This window comes from Megascapheus bottae, chromosome 24 (assembly GCF_031878675.1).
Source record: "Megascapheus bottae isolate mThoBot1 chromosome 24, mThoBot2.hap1, whole genome shotgun sequence".
Classification (NCBI taxonomy): Eukaryota; Metazoa; Chordata; class Mammalia; order Rodentia; family Geomyidae; genus Megascapheus; species Megascapheus bottae.
Window position 1 is genome coordinate 11,589,250 of NC_143532.1, and position 16,328 is coordinate 11,605,577.

Consider the following 16,328-nt stretch of genomic DNA (forward strand, 5'->3'; position numbering starts at 1 on the left):
CTAGGCCAAACTCCCAGCCCCAGAGAGAGATTGATTTTTATCCCCAATGAACAAATAAAAAGGCAGAACTGGAAGTTCTTTGTCATCAATGAACCCATTTTACAGATTTGGAAACAGAGGTAAGAAGATGGGCTGAAGGTCAATGATCTCTACAGAACAAAATCAATAGGACATAATTGGTAGTAGGGTTTAATTCAAGTTCAACAGTCTGAGAAACTGAGGAGAGAAAAAGAAGACACTAGTACAAATAGCATAGTCCAAAGTCAGGACAACTGAGTTCTCTTTGCTTTGTTTTGTTTTGTTTTTATGCCAGTCTTGGAGCTGGGCACTGTCTCAGAACTTTTTTTATTTTATTTATTTTATTTTTTATTCGTTACCTTTTCTTTCTGGGTCCTTAGTTTTTTCATTTTATTTATTTTATTTTATTGTCAGCCCTGGGGCTTGAACTCAGGGCCTGAGCACTATCTTTGGGCTTTTTTCCTCAAGGCTAGCACTTTACCACTTGAGCCACAGCACCATTTCTGGCTTTTTCTATGTATGTGGTACGGAGGAATAGAACCCAGGTCTTCGTGAATGCTAGGCAAGCACTCTACCACTAGGCCAAACTTCTGGCCTGTCTCTGAACTTTTTTGCTCAAATACCACTCCAGCCACACCTCCACTTCCAGCTTCATAGCTATCCATTTGAAATAAAAGTCTCATTGACTTTTTTGCCCTGGGATGTCTTTGAACCTCAATCCTCAGATCTCAGGCTCCTGAGTAGCTAGGATTACAGGTGCAAGCCACTACTATCTGATTTTTTTTTTCTTTGCTGGTCCTGAGGCTTGAACTCAGGTCCTAGAGCCTGTCCTTGAGCTTTGCCTTGAGCCACAGCATCGCTTGCGGCCTTTACTGTGTATGTGGTACCGAGGAATGGAACCCAGGACTTCGTGTATGTTAAGCAAACACTCTACCAGTAGACCATGGTCCCGCCCCTGGTATTTTCGTTGTTTTAAGGTAGAATTTTTGACACATAGCCCAGGATAGTCATAAATTCTTGACCATTCTGTCCCAGCTTCACAATACTGGAATTAAACCACCAAACCCAATTTTGCTAAGTAATAAATCTGAACTGCCTTTGGACTCCCCTGAGTGGTTTAAAGAACTAGGTGAGATAACCTAAGTCAACATGGCAGACAGGAAATGCTAAGTAAACATTAACTATTATTATTTCCACATTCCACATTCCTCAGGGGCCAGGCTTTCCCATGAAACCAAGTCTATAGGCAACTGCCTCTCTCCAGCATGAGGCCAGTGAGGTCTTGCCAAGGGCTTCCTGCAAAGTGCCTGCAGTCCCTGAGCTCTGTGGCTGGCAGTCCTCTTTCTCTCTGTACAAGTGCCCTTGGATTTGGTATCTCAGGAATGGACAAGGCACTGCAGAATAACTGTGGAGGCCTAGAGATCTTTGGGGTCCTGGTGCCACATCCAAGCCAAGTATGTACCATAGACCAAGATCTGGTCCATTTTGGATGGAGATTTTTTTGTTTTTGTTTTTGTTTTTTGCCAGTCCTGGAGCTTGAACTCAGGGCCTAGGTACTTTTGCTCAAGGTTATCACTCTGCTACTTGAACCACAGTGCCACTTCTAGCTTTTTCTGTTCATGTGGGACTCGAACCCAGGGCTTCATGCATGCAAGATGAGCACACTACCACTAGGCCACACTCCTGGCCAGCAGAGATTTTTTTCTCTAGTTCTATATATCCTGACTGTAAAGCCCATATAATTTGGGATTTGTGGGCTAGGATTGTGGCCTAGTGGTAGCATGCTTGCCTAGCATACACAAATCCCTGGGTTCAATTCCTTGGTACCATATACACAGAAAAAGCCAAAGGTGGTACTGTGGCTCAAGTGGTAGAGCGCTAGCCTTGAGAAAGCTCAATACAGTACCCAGGCTCTGAGTTCAAGGCCCAGGACTGCTAACAATGATAATAATAATAACAATAATAATTGGGTGCTGGTGGCTTATGCCATTCTAGCTACTCAGGAGACTGAGATCTGAGGATTGTGGTTCAAATTCAGCAGGGCCAGAAAGTGAGTGAGACTCTTAACCACCAGAAAACTGGAAGTGGCTCTGTGGTTCAAAGCAATAGAGGGCTAGCCTGTGCAAAAAAAGCTCAAGGACAGCACTCAGGCCCCGAGTTTAACACGCAAGCAACAACAAAATGGTGGAGATTGTAGAACCCACACATTAAAAAGTGAAAGAAGAGATGGACTTGAAGCTCAGATAGCTCCAGGTGACAGGATGTCATTAGAGAGGGGCCTTGTTCTGTCATTGCTTTCTTCCATGTTGCCTTTATTCTTGGCTTCTCTTCTTGTGGAGGATACAGGTATTCAATCTACCAAGTTAACCATCCCCAGTCATGGGAACTCTGCGCGCGCGCGCGCGCGCGCGTGTGTGTGTGTGTGTGTGTGTGTGTGTGTGTGTGTGTGTGTGTGTGTGTAGAGAAAGCCATTTCCCTGGAGATGGGACTGATTGGCACAGTGAGGCCTAGGGTCTGTGAGGATGGGTGGGAGACCTGATCACTGGAGGACAACACCCCAGTCCTGTGGGGAGATTCCCATGCCTCTGCCCTTCTCTGTGCCAGTTTGGAGCCTAGGCTGCTGGGAATGTCTTGCGTGGTTCCTCTCAGTAGATAGGATGCAGTGTGACCTAAAACATCTAAAATCATACTTAAAAAAAAAAAGCCAAGAGCCCAAAATAGCTCAATGGCAAATGGATGCCCGGGTCTACTGTAAGTTCTCTGCACTCTGAACACAGCCCGCGCTGTGGATGATATCACAGGCATCCACAACAAGAGGTGAAGGGGCATGGGGGAGTTGCCACTGGAATACACAGAGCCAGGCTTCCTGAATTTGCAGCCCAGCAGACGCCTGGGCGTGGCTAATGCTGTACCTCCAGTTATCTATCTCTTAAATGAGTTGGCCATGGACATAAGGAATAGATGGGGCCAAGAGCATGGCCTAGTGGTAAAGTGCTTGCCTAGCATGCATGAAGACCTGGGTTCAATTCCTTGGTACCATATATTAGTCCTGGGCTTGAACTCAGTGCCTGGACATTGTCCTTGAGTGCCATTTGGGGCTTTTTCTGTTTATGTAGTCATGAGGAATTGAACCCAGGGATTCAAGCATGATAGGCAAGCATTCTACCACTGAGCCACGTTTCCAGCCCTCCAGGTTTATTTTGCTAAAAACAATTGCCAAGCCAGCAAACTGGCAAAAAAAAAAAAAAAAAAAAAAGCCAAACCAGCTGGATGCTGTTCGCTCATACCTGTAATGCTGGCTACTCAAGGGGAAGAAAAGGCCAAGAAACTCAATCTTGAATTGACCTCTACAAAACCCAGAAGTAACTCTATGGCTCAAAGTGGTAGAGTGCTAGCCTTGAGCAAAAAGAGCTCAGGGAAGCCAGTCCAAAAAAAAAAAAATCTGGGCTAGCAATAGCACCCAGGCTCTAAGTTCTCTCTCTCTCTCTCTCTCTCTCTCTCTCTCTCTCTCTCTCTCTCTCTCTCTCTCTCTCTCTCTCTCTCTCTCCAGGGTAGAAAAGAAATCAAATAAAGAGAGAGGCAAAGAGAAGATAATGAAAAATAGAAGTTACTTTGCTCTCTAGAGAAAAGCCATAATTGACGCTTAGCCTTTGTCCCTTCTGACAAATGTATGAATGTTATTTTACTCATTCATCCAAGTATTTACAGAATGTTTGGCTGCATGGGGGGCAGGAGTTTTGTCTAGTGGTACAGTGCTTGCCTAGCATGCATGAAGACCTGGGTTAGATTCCTCGGTACCACAAACAGAGAAAAAAAGTCAGAAGTGGGGCTGTGGCTCAAGTGGTAGAGCTCGAGCCTTGAGAAAGTCCAAGCCCTGAGCACAAGCCCAGGACTGGCAAAAAAAAAAAAAAATGTCTGGCTTTGAGGGAAAACTAGTGAGTTTCTAGTAAAACTGGACATTCACAAATCCTATACTTGCTCCACATCATTAAGTGGGGGGGAATGAGGAAGAAAGGGAAGGAGTGAGGGAGGGAGGGAGGAAGGAAACCAACAGGAAACGTGCACAAAGTTCAGAGATGCATTATTCATGGTATCAAAAAACCTGAAAAAGCAAAAGTCCATTAGCGAGAGAACACAGAAACACCTCAGTGTCACTGAATGACTAATAGGAGGAGATGAATGCCAACAGCCACAGGCCTGCCACAGTGTGAATGGATATATATAATAACATATAATATATAATATATAGCAATATGTTATATATAATATATAGCAATATATATGTGTGTGTGTGTATATATATTACTAGGATTTGAACCCAGGGCCATGAGTTCATTCAGCTTGCTTCCTTGCTTGGTTAGTACTCTACCAATGGAGCCACACGCTCCCAGGCTGTTCATTTTACTTTTGAATCCATTCCTGGGTCTTGAATGCAGGAATTGGGTGCTATTCCTTAGCTTTTTTCTTCTCAGTTACCGGTCCTCTTCTATTTTGTATTTCTTTTTTTTTTTTTTCCTATTGGGCTTGGGCATTGTCATTGAGCTTCTTTTGCTTAAGGCTAGTGTCCTACTACTTGAGCTACAGTGTCACTTCTGACTTTTTCTGTGTGTGTGGTATTGAGGAATCGAACCCAAGGCTTCATGTATGCTAGGCAATCACTCTACCACTGAGCCACATTCCCAGCCCACAACTCCAATTTAACTCTCACAAATTTTTCTTTCTGGGCTGCCTTCAAACTATGATCTTCAGATCTCAGCCTCTTGAGTAGCTAGGATTTCGTGTAACCCACCAGTGTCTGGCTTTTTGGGGGGCAGAGAGAATAGGGGAGTTGTTTCAGATAGCATCTTATTGTGTAATCCAGACTAGCCTTGAATCTGACATCTACCTGCTCTAACCTCTCAAGTATTGGAATACAGGCATGTCCCACCATCTTGTGGATGCCTATATTGTATTACATTTATTTCTTATATTTCATTACATTGATTTCCTTTTTGATGCGCCTAATTTTCCCAACATGTATATATGTACTATTATCATTTATTAATATTTTATTGTACTAGGGATATTTCAGTCCCCTGGTGTGTTTTTGTTGTGTGTGTCCTGGGGGGATGGGTTGTGGGATTTGAACTCTGGGCCTGGGCGTTGTCCCTGAGCTTTTCAGCTCAAGGCTACCCTTTGAGCCACAGAGCCGCTTCCAGTTTCCTGGTGATTACTTGGAGATAAGAGTCTCATTGACTTTAGTGCCAGGGCTGGTTTTGAACTGCGATCCTCAGATCTCAGCCTCCTGAGTAGCTAGGATTACAGGTGTGAGCCACCACTCCCAGCTTTCCCCTGGTGTCTTTTTATTAATAATTACTTTTAATTTTGTGCTGCTGGGGATGGAAGCCGGGGCGTTGGGCATGCTAGGCAGGCATTCTACTACTGAGCAGCCAGCCCACCTCACAGTGCTGCTGTAAGAAGAAGGGCAAGAAGTCTTTCACCTGCATAGCTTGCAAGAAATGCATGCTGTAAATTTTAAGCTCCATCTCTGTGGTGCTAATTGCTGCACAAGACTGAGTTGCCGTTCAGGGTTTTGAGCCTCTTCTGTGCTCAGGGAGAGCTAACCCTGTCATGAGGCCTGGTCATGACAGGTCTTTTGTTTCTGAGTCAGGCCAAAGGGTCATTCATTGGACGAAGCCATGCTATCTATTCCGAGGACCTCTGCATGGGCAATAGGAAAAGAGGGGACTTCTCAGGACACAGCATGGCAAGCCTTTATTGAGAAATGCTCTTCACCAAGAACGCTTTATGAGAGTTCTTGGCCTGCTCGTGGGCAGACTGGCACGGACTCTGTCTCTTAGAGGAGAGGAGAGTGAGTAGGAGATGGCCCGGGGTGGGCCAGGGCTTCTCGGGCACCTGTCCAGTTTCCTCCTTCCCTGATGACATTTATGGCAGGCAGGTGAGGGCTAGGCTTGGCGCCAGATGGCCTGGATTCAAATCTTCATTCCTCCACTTACAGCTGCGTGGCTTTGCGCAGGTCTGGAACCTCTCTAATAGTCTTCCACTGACTCCAATTTAAGTTAGGGTAAATGGAGGTAGACTTGGTACTTACGTGAATTAAGACCTAACATGCCCAGAACCTGCTAAAATTCTTCACTATTGCTTTATCTCCCTTGGGCTGCATCCACAGTCCTTGCCCCCAAGTTGTCCTCAGAAGATGGGTAGGAAACAAGGCAATTGCATGCCAGGTGCATACCTACAATCCCAACACTCAGGAAGCTGAGAGAGGAAGTCTGCAAATGCTGCAAATCCATTCCCAGCCTGGGCTCCTTAGCGAGACCCTGTCTCAAATTTTTTCAAACTTATTTATTTATTTATTTTCCAGTCATGGGGCTTGAACTTAGAGCCTGTGCACTATTTCTGACCTTCTTTATGTTCAAGGCTAATAACCCACCACTTGAGCCACAGTGCCACTTCCAGTAATTTATTGGAAATAAGAGTCTCTTAGGGGGAGGTGGTTCACACCTATAATCCTAGCTACTCAGGAGGCTGAGATCTGAGGATCCAGGTTCAAAGTCACCTGGGCACTGAAGTCCAGCAGACTCTTAGCTCCAATGAACCACCAGAAAACTGGAAGTGGCTCTGTAGCTTAAGGGGTAGGGCAGTAGCCTTGAGCTGAAGAGCTCAGGGACAGTGTCCAGGCCCAGAATACAAACCCCATGACCAACAACAATAAAAAAGAGTCTCATAGACTTTCTGGATCAGACTGGCTTCAAATAGCAATCCTCGGATCTCAGCCTCCTGAGTAGCTAGGATTGCAGGTGTAAGTTACTGGCGCACAGTTCCATTTTATTTTTTATTTTTATTTTATTTTTTGCCAGTCCTGGGGCTTGCACTCAGAGCCTGAGCATTGTCCTTAGGCTTTCTCAAGGTTAGAGCTCTACCACTTCAGCCACAGCATTACTTCCGGCTTTTTCTATGTATGTGGTACCGAGGAATCGAACCCCAGTCTTTGTGCATGCTAGGCAAGCACTCTACCACTAGGCCAACCTTATGAGTTTTATAGAGGATCATCTCCACTCAAATTCAGCCTCTTGGGTGGGTGGAGAGTGACACTGGGACTTGCCCCAACAATCTGCCATCTTCTCAGCCCCAAGCTTTGCCACTTCAAGGCCGCACAGGCCCAGACACCAGGGAAGCCTTGGGAACAGCCTCATTCCCCACCCCCACTGCTTGGCTCCGAAAGAGAGATGCAAGCAGCATTCCTGCTGCTCTCCTTGGCGTGTGGGTCTCCTGCTCCTCCCAGGCCTCCTTCTCAGCTTTTACTTCTCTCTTGGGAAAGTCCCGGGGAAGGAATGAGGGATGTGGGGTTGAGGCTGTCCTGTCCTTCCATGTTGCCGAGCTGCCACTTCTCTTTTCCCCTTCCTCTTCCTTCCTTGGTGGCTGCTGGAGACTTCTCCCTTCCATCTCGAATTGAAAGCAGGGCACAGTCTGTGGGAAGCTGGCACCAGTGCCCCTCCCTCCTAGGGTCCTGGCTGGCATACAGTCCAGTCTTCTCTCCAGCACCCCACAGCTGCAGAGAATCTGACAGTGTAAGCATCTCCACTCACATCCCATAGGCTCCTGGAGCTAGCTGGGAGCTGGTATAGTAGTGCATGCCTATAATCCCAGTGCCAGAGAGGCAGAGGCAGAAAGTTCATGAGTTCAAAGGCCAGCCTGAGCTACAGAGAGACCTTATTTGACAAAACTTGAAAGGCTAAGATGCGTCATCTTCATAAATCATTAGGTTGAACTGGAGTCCCTCTGTATAATTATTTAAAGAGAATAAGCAATAAGATAAAGTTCAAAACCAAACTTCTCCAATTTGCATTCCCTTTTTCCTTCTTCTTCAATTAAAAAAAAATGCACCATCACTGAACATCGACAACGATCACATTCGTAATCCTAGCTGCTCAGGAGGCTGAACTCAGGCAGGAAAATCCACGAGTCTCCTGTCTCTGATTAACCACCAAAAAGCCAGAAGTGGAACTGTGGCTCAAGTGGTAGATGTCCAGCTTTGAGCACAAAAATTCAGGGACAGTGACCAGGCCCTGAGTTCAAGCCCCAGGACTGGCATAAATACACACACACACACACACACACACACACACACATCACCAGCAGCAGCCTGTTGCTTAGGCCAGAAACCCAAACCTCTTTCCTTCAGTGACTGACACTAAATACCCATGGATCCCCACAGTGTGGCATTCCCCTCCTCCGTCACCCCCTGCCCAGGGCCCTAGGATGCTGGCTTGTGGATGATGACCCAGCTCCCTGGACTCTGGCTTTTAGTTAGCTAAGCTGAGTCAATGAATCGAGAGAGAGTGAGAGAGATGGCAGGGAGGAGGTGAGGTTGTGGTGGTAGCTGGCTGTATCACCTCCTAAAGCCACCATTCTTGCCATGTGGCCTCACGAGGGTGAGAGACCTGCTGCTCTGCTTTACCCCCAGAGGACTGATGGAGGTACCTTCTTCCTGTTTAATAACCTGCAAACCGAGTGGATCTCCACCGGGAGTGGCATCCCCCCCTCCTTCCTCTGGGGATAGTTGATCGTGTTTATGGGTATCTTGGGGGGTGCTACTGACATTGAGGATGTTGCTAAGCACCCTAAACTGTAGTGGGTAGCTATCATCACAATGAGTCAGCCTGCCGGGTGGCCGGGGGTGCAGTCTGGAAAGGGCAGCCGCCCACCATTAGCTCCTCGGGGTTGTGGTTGGTGGGAGGTGGAACCCAGGGCTTTGTGCATGCCCAGCAAATGTGGGTCTGAAGAAGGCTCTTTTCTTCTGCCAGGTGCTGACTGATGCATCTCCTTTCTCCTTCACACATCCTCCATGGAGACTACACAGACAACAACGGAGGCTCTGCACCCCTCCTTCTAGATAATGCTATGGTGCAATGAATTTTTTTTTTTTTTTTTTACCAGTCCTAGGGCTTGATCCTCGGGGCCTGAGCACTGTTCTTGGGCTTTCTCAAGACTAGAGCCCTACCACTTGAGCCACAGCACCACTTCTGGCTTTTTTTTTTCCTACGTATGTGGTACCGAGGAACCAAACCCGGGTCTTTGTTCATGCTAGGCAAACACTCTACCACTAGGCCATACTCTGGCCCTGGAATGGTTCTTTATCCTTCTGGAATGTTACATGTATACACGAGCTGCTCTGGATTCCCCTCTCAACCCCCAGAACATTCCAACACAGCTTTCCATGTGGGTTGACTGGGGCTCACCTTCCTAGGGCTACCACCACGGGGAGAAGGCAGTTGTCTACCTACACTCTGTCCCTCCTACCCCCCAGCTTATTTTTGTCAGTTGTGGGGCCTGAACTCTGGGCGTGGGCATTGTCCCTGAGCTCTTCAGTTCAAGGCTACCACCCTACCCCTGGAGCCACAGTGCCACTTCTCATTTTCTAGCGGTTCATTGGAGATAAGAGTCTCAGGTCCTTTTGTTGCTTGGGCTGGCTTTGAACCTCGATCCTCAGATCTCAGCCTCCTGAGTAGCTAGGATTACAGGCGTGAGCCACCACACCCAGTTCTGTCCCCTTTGTCCAGGGCTGTCCTGTACCTGTCTGTGGACACTTGGTAAGTCCTCCACAGTTGTATGTGGAAAGACGATCAGGTAACAAGTTCTAGTTCTTTCTGGCCCTCCATGGACTCCCCATAACTTATTGGAGTTGAGGAGACAGAGCCAGGCGGAGGTAGAAATATCAAAACCTGAGCTCTGGGTTTGATTCATCGTCTCCCCTGGCATATGGTGGTGCCCAACAGTAGTAGTAAACCCGGTCATTGTTCTCACAGTGGTTCTGGAGTGCCTGGTTGCCCGCTCCTGGGGTGACACACAGACTCCTATCCTGCGCTATCAGCCATTGGCGGGCAGTGGGGACAAGATGGTTGGGACAGGGCCTGGCATTCCTTCTCTGGTTCCTCCCCCATGCCATGCCCTGCAGTTTGCTGGGCAGGGGACACCGGGAAGACAGATGGGAGGGGCACCTCCTGATCTGCCTGGGATGGATTACTGGCAGGTGACACAAGGCCGGATGTAACAGCGATCCTCGTTCACGATGCTTGTGCTATCTCTGGGCTTCTTTGGGGGATGGCAGAGCATGAATTCATCCCCTTCTTGCACTCCCAAACCAGGGCCCTGCCCCACCAGGCAGGAGTCCTCTCTGACAGGCTCTCCAGGCCTGGGGCCCTGAGACAGGAATCCTGCAGCTCCTGCCTACCAGCTTGGCAGCGGTTTACAGGCCCAGGCAGGCCCTGGCCTCCTCCTGGGTGAGGGAGGATGGCACAGAGACGAAATAATCAAGTTGAGCCAGCTCAGGGGAGGAGCTGAGTCAGGCCTTTCTTTTGCAGGTTTTCTGGGGCTGGTCCTTGCTCTCCACTCAGCCTGATGTCCTGAGCTCCACTCCCTTACCTCGCTGTCCCCCTTTCCCATCACACTCTGGGTTCTCTCTCTGTTTCAGCCAACCTGAACCCCACCAAGCACACTCCTATGTAGGGCCTTTCCACTTCTGCTATAGAGCAGTGATTTATTTGCGATTGCGCCTCGATACCCTCTGATCTTCTCCAGAACTCTATACTTTTCTCAGCAAGGCTTTCCCTGGCTATTAGAACTTAACTCCTAGTCCAGCCCTTTCCTGGTCTTTAGCTATTTTCTTGCTTCCTATTGTGCTGTGTGCTTGGCTGATTTTGTCTTACACTAGAGCTGTCAGTCTGTCTGTCACTGAGGATCTTCTTAGTCTGGACAGGAAAAACTTGTACCTTGAGATAAAAAAAAAAAGAAATATATTGGTGGGGCAGGGAGTTTAGCCTAGTGGTAGAGTGCTTGCCTAGCATGCATGAAGACCCAGGGTTCCATTTCTTGGTATCACATACATAGAAAAAGCTGAAAGTGGTGCTGTGGCTCAAGTGGCAGAGCTCTAGCCTTGAGAAAGCCCAAGAACAGTGCTCAGGCCCTGAGTTCAAGCCACAGGACTGGCAAAAAAACATCTTGGGGGTACTGGAGATTGAACCTAGGGCCTCACACATGCTAGGCAGACACACTCCGCTCCGCCCCACAAGCCCTTTTTGTTGGTGTATTTTGTTGAGACAGGGCCTCTAACTTTGCCTGAGTTGACTTGGAATTTGTGATCCCCACCTCTGGAGTAGCTGGGATTACAGGCATGTACCAAGATTTGCTGAGGTTTTTCTTTTTCTTTTTGTCAGTCCTGGGGCTTGAACTTGGGGTCTGGCCACTGTCCCTGAACTTCTTTTGCTCAAGGTTAGCACTCCACCACTTGAATCACAGCTCCCCTTCTGGCTTTTTGCTGGCCAATTTGAGAGTAAGAAATTCTCTCATTGTTTTACCCACTGAAACACCACCACTTCCATCAGCAAGTCCCTGCCATACAGCAGGATTCCTAAACACACATGCTATTCCATCCTCAGCTCCCTGCCTGACCGCAGGACCCAGGCTGGGCAGAACCTGGTGGGGCTTTGTTACTTTAGGTGAGTGGTGCCCTCTGGGGGCAGAGAGAAGAAGTAGCTTTGGAGAACACAAGCAGTCAGGCCACTAGAGACATTTCCAGCAGTCTGGGAATCTCTAGGAATTCCTTCTGCTGGAAGGGGATTTTCCACTTGTGGTGGAAGTGCAGAGACCAATAGAACAATACGTGTCCATCATCTCCTTGACCCCAGGCCCTTGTAAGCCAGGCACCTTTCAGGGCACTGAACCCATGTACTCCCATTTACAAATGAGAAAAGTAAGGTACAGTGGTTTTTGAGTGGCTGATTGGAGACAAGAGTCTCACGGGAACTTTTCTTCCTGGGTTGGCTGTGAACCATGATCCTCAGGCGTGAGGCACAGGTGCCTGGCTACGTAATAGCTAAACTGGATGTGTGATGGACAAGCTGTTGTGGTGCAATATAAATTGTGGGTGTAACACACGGTGGGTGAACAGGGAAGAACACACAACATACTGTGGAATCACAAAATGTGAGGGATTAGCAAGTTAAATGCTCAGGTGGTCCTCGTTAGCATGTCTGGCCACATGTTCTTTTGCTTGGTGTGGGTGGCAAGTGCCACTTGTAGTGGCTGAGCAGCTGAGAATATTTTCATTTACTTTTTGGTCAGAGAACTTGAAGAGCACAGATGTAAGCTATCACTTTTCACATGAGAAGCACCCAAGCCTCCTACACCCCCTTATCAGCAAGAGCAGCACAAGGCACCCCAGAGGAGAGGCAGGAAGTGGTGTTAGTCCAAAGACTAAGGCAACATGGACTGGTCTCTTCTCTCTTGTTTGATGCTGGGGGTCTTGTTCGCTAGGCAAGTATGCTACCACGGAGCTACATCTCCAAGTCTGGATTTCCTCTGCAGCCTTGGTGGCAAACTGGAGGCAGCTTTACATCACCTGGCAGAGGCCTAAACCAGACAGTGGGGTACACCCCGAGGGTGAGCGTGTGGGTGAAGCTGCTGCTGCTGCTGCTAAATCTAGACTTTACAAGGATTGCTCTTTGGGCAGGAAATGTTCATTTCTAGCTGTACTTTTCTTTGGGTTCACTGGAAACTTTGAACTTCACTTTAACAAAGACACAAGTGGAATCGTCCTATCCCTGCCACCTCTGTCCTTTCTCCAGCATTCCTGCCCTGGCATTGTCCACTAAGCCTCACTTTCACTGGTGATTTGTTTGGTGAGTTCTCTAGGTTCCCATTTTGCTGAGGGCCAGGTTTTGTTTCTTTTCTTTTTTTTCCGCCAGTGCCTGAGCACCGTCCTTGGGCTTTCTCAAGGCTAGGGCTCACACATCACTTCCAGCTTTTTTCTATGTATGTGGTACTGAGGAATCAAACCTGGGTCTTTGTCCATGCTAAGCAAGCACTCTACCACTAGGCCAAACTCCCGGCCTTAAGATTCTTCTTCTTCTTCCTCTTCTTCCTCCTCCTCCTTCTGTTTGAGACATTTTTGCTCATTGGCTGATGCTCTACCACCTGGGCCACATCTCTAAATCCCTCTTTTTCCTTTCTCCCTTCTGACAAGGTCTCACTAGGTAGCTCAGGCTAGCCTTGAACTCAGGGCCTGAGTACTGTCCTTGGCCTTTCTCAAGGCTACAGCCCTACCACCTGAGCCCACAGCACCACTTCCCGCTTTTTCTATGTATGTGGTACTGAGGAATTGAACTTGGGTCTTCATGTATACTGGACAGGCACTCTATCACTAGGCCAAACTCCTGGCCTGTCAGGGTAGCCTTGAATTCACAATCCCGACTCCGTGGCTGGGATTACAGATATGCCTCCACATGCCTAGCATCATTACAAAACAAAACTAACCCAGACTGGATCAAACCAAACACGGTGAGGTGATTCTTTAAAGCAAGAAGATCCCTCAAAGACTGGTTAGGAGGGTTACTGAAAGGAAATAATCACTGTCGACTGTTGTCTGGCTGGAGAAGTCCTGACTACATGTCCACAGTACACCAGTGAACACAAGCAACACTTGTTACATGCCAGATACTATAACTCACTTAGTCACTATAACCACCTCCCCATGCTCCCCGTTTTATAAAGAAGAATGTGAAGCAAGTACAGGCCTTGTCTGGACACTGGGGACACTTAGTCCCAGGGGAAGGAGGTTAAGTTTCACAATGAAGCGGCTCTGAATTTTCAGGAGGGAGGGAAGACCTGCACCCAGAACCCAGGCTTTCCTGAATCCTTCATAAGATCTCCCCCACCTGAGGGGAGGGCAGGTGGGGGTGGGGAGGAAGCTGAGGAGAAGCCAGCAGGCCTGAGAGATCTCATTTCTTGACACAACCTTGAAAAACTTGAAACCCTTTGTCATGGGTGCATGGTATGGGAATTAAGATAATCAGCTAGTTGAAACACCCCCCCCCCCCAGACACTTTCTGGGAAAAGTTCCTTTAATAAAAAAAAGTTCTACTACATGTACAAGATTGTCATCACCCTCAATCTACAGCACGCCACAGGGAAATATTTTTCAAAAAATAGAAAATCAAAACCAAAACAAAATAACAACAAAAAAACACAGAACCCAGACGTACGCAGAATTAAAATGCAGTGATCCAGCCGCATGCAAGGCCTCAGAGCCTGGACAGCAGAAAGGGGACCAATGCCCAGGCTGCGGAGGTCACCCCACTGCGCTTCAAGGTAGTTGGGGGGCAGGGATGACACAGGAGTCCCAAGGGGACACTAGGGACCTGCCTGGAAGTTTTTGAGTACAGCATTAAAAAAAAAAAAAATCAGAACAGATTTAGTAACAGGCCTCTCTCCAAAAAGAAGGGTCCATTTTAGAGGGCAATGCCACACAGGGCGTAGGAGCATCCCAGGGCTAGGGCCTAGGCCTGGGCTGGCTGAGCATTTTATGGCAGGGGGGAAACTTCTGGAAGTTCAGTCCCTGTGGCAACCTGGACCAAGGTTAAGAGGTGGCCGGCACTGAAGGTATCCACGTCTTCCATGTGAAGGCCTAGAAGTCAGCCCTGAGCGCCCACCTTGCAGCCTCGGCTCCTCTAGGCTGCTGAGCAGCCCCCCAGTTCTTCCGGGGGGAAGTGGGGAGGCTGGAGGGGAACCAACACTCTGGGGAGAAGCTGTTGTGGCCAGATGTTCAGTCCCAGTGGGCCGGCCTAGTCCTGGTCGTCACCTCCTCCATACATGTCCGCCAGCTTCTTGAAGCGGGCGCCCCACTCATTCAGGTAGTTGTAATCTTGGTCCAGGTCCGAAGCGGAGGACGTGAGGGAGCTGAGCGAGGCGGCGTCCGAGCCGCTGCCCTCATAGTCAAACACGAGCAGGGAGTCGTAGGGCGGGGCCGTGGGGTCCGTGTTGGCCGCTTTCAGGTTCTGCAACAATGGACAGGGAGTGGCCAGTGAGAAGCCGCTGGACTCCATGGCCTGGGCAGGGAGGCCAGCTAGCCTTTCCCTCCCTCCACTTGGGAGGCTGAAGTAACTCAAGGGAGGAAGTGTTTGGCTGGGCAGCTCGTGGGGTGACATGGCTTGTGGGGAAGGGCAGTGCTATCACCTCACACACTCATTTGGGGACCTTCGACAGTCAGTCCCTCATCAGTCTATGTAGAATCAAGAGTATGCGGAAGGGGGCTGGGACTGTGGCTTAGTGGCAGAGTGCTTGCCTAGCACGCATGAAGCCCGGGTTTGATTCCTCCATATCACATATACAGAAAAAGCCAGACATAGTGTTGTGCTCAAGTGGTAGAGCACGACTTTGAGCTAAAGAAGCTCGGGACAGTGCTCAGGCCCTGAGTTCAAACCCCAGTGTATAACAGACACAGACTACACACACACAAATTTGCACATTGCCCCAAACACAGCTATTCTAGAAACCATATTCCTCTAATGAACATCAGGTTTTTATTCCACAGCGCCTTCTCCAAACCAGGCGCCCTGAGCCCAGAGCAGTCTCTCTCAGGGTAAAGAACAAAGGCTCACCCCACTGCATTATCTGCAGAAGGCCAAGTTTTGGCTCAGCCAGGAAAGACCGAGGGAGGCAACCACTAACCCTCTGCCACAGTGGGTGCTGAATTCCTCTTTGTGTCATTAAGGACCCTGGCTCACATCCCAGCTCCAGTCCTCGAACACCCTCCTGCCAGACTTGTGACTGTGCATGTGATTTGCCTGGAAGGATCCCAGCCTGAGGGGTCAGAGTCTCCCAAGGTCTTGCAACTTTCCCAAGAGATTTCAATGGCTGGAGGGCTTGGGAGCCTCTGTGGCAATGTCTTGTTCTAGAAGCTTCCTCATCTTACCCTGGAAGCACTTGACAAGCTGAACTTCCAGACTTTTCCTCCACATCTTTTTCCTCTACTTGTACTTTTTAAACCTCACACCCAGTAAGTCTGGCTCCACAGTAATTTGAACATATAATGGAGAGATTTGAATAAATGAATACATATTCTTAATGTGTCAGTACAATTGGGGTTTATGAAGGAAGAAATAAGCCCTAGACACGCCAAGGTCATAGAGCCAAGCGGTGGTAGACAGCCAGGATCTGAACCTACAGCCAAGCCTTCAAGCCCCAAGCCTATTGTCCTGTGCTGCTCATGCACACGGCCCCCCACGCCTCACCTCGCTGATGAAGTTGCTGATCTCATCGGGGTTGGCGGGCCGGGGCCGGTACACGGGTGTGGGGATGAAGGTGGGCGCCACGTCGTTGCGGAGAACCACCTCAGGCCTGGCCTCCAGACCCCGGTGCAGCTGAGTGATGTCGTAGTCCTTCGTGAAAATGAAGGGGGGCACAGGGCTGAGCGCCATCTCCCCTCCACACCCCCGCCCTGGGCTGTGCTACTCCTCATCATGCCAGCAACT

General features: G+C 48.8%; 1 protein-coding gene across 1 annotated transcript in view; it reads right to left on the reverse strand.

Annotated features, from left to right (window-relative positions):
- Positions 1–13,967: 13,967 nt before the first annotated feature.
- Cdh3 (cadherin 3) overlaps positions 13,968–16,328 on the reverse strand; it is a 41,254-nt gene continuing 38,893 nt past the window's right edge. Inside the window, exons 15-16 of the mRNA XM_090357381.1 lie at positions 16,089–16,235; positions 13,968–14,852 (exon numbers count right to left, since the gene is read on the reverse strand). Coding sequence (XP_090213507.1) covers positions 14,640–14,852; positions 16,089–16,235 — 360 coding nt within the window. The 3' untranslated portion in view covers positions 13,968–14,639. The remainder of the gene's footprint in view (positions 14,853–16,088; positions 16,236–16,328) is intronic.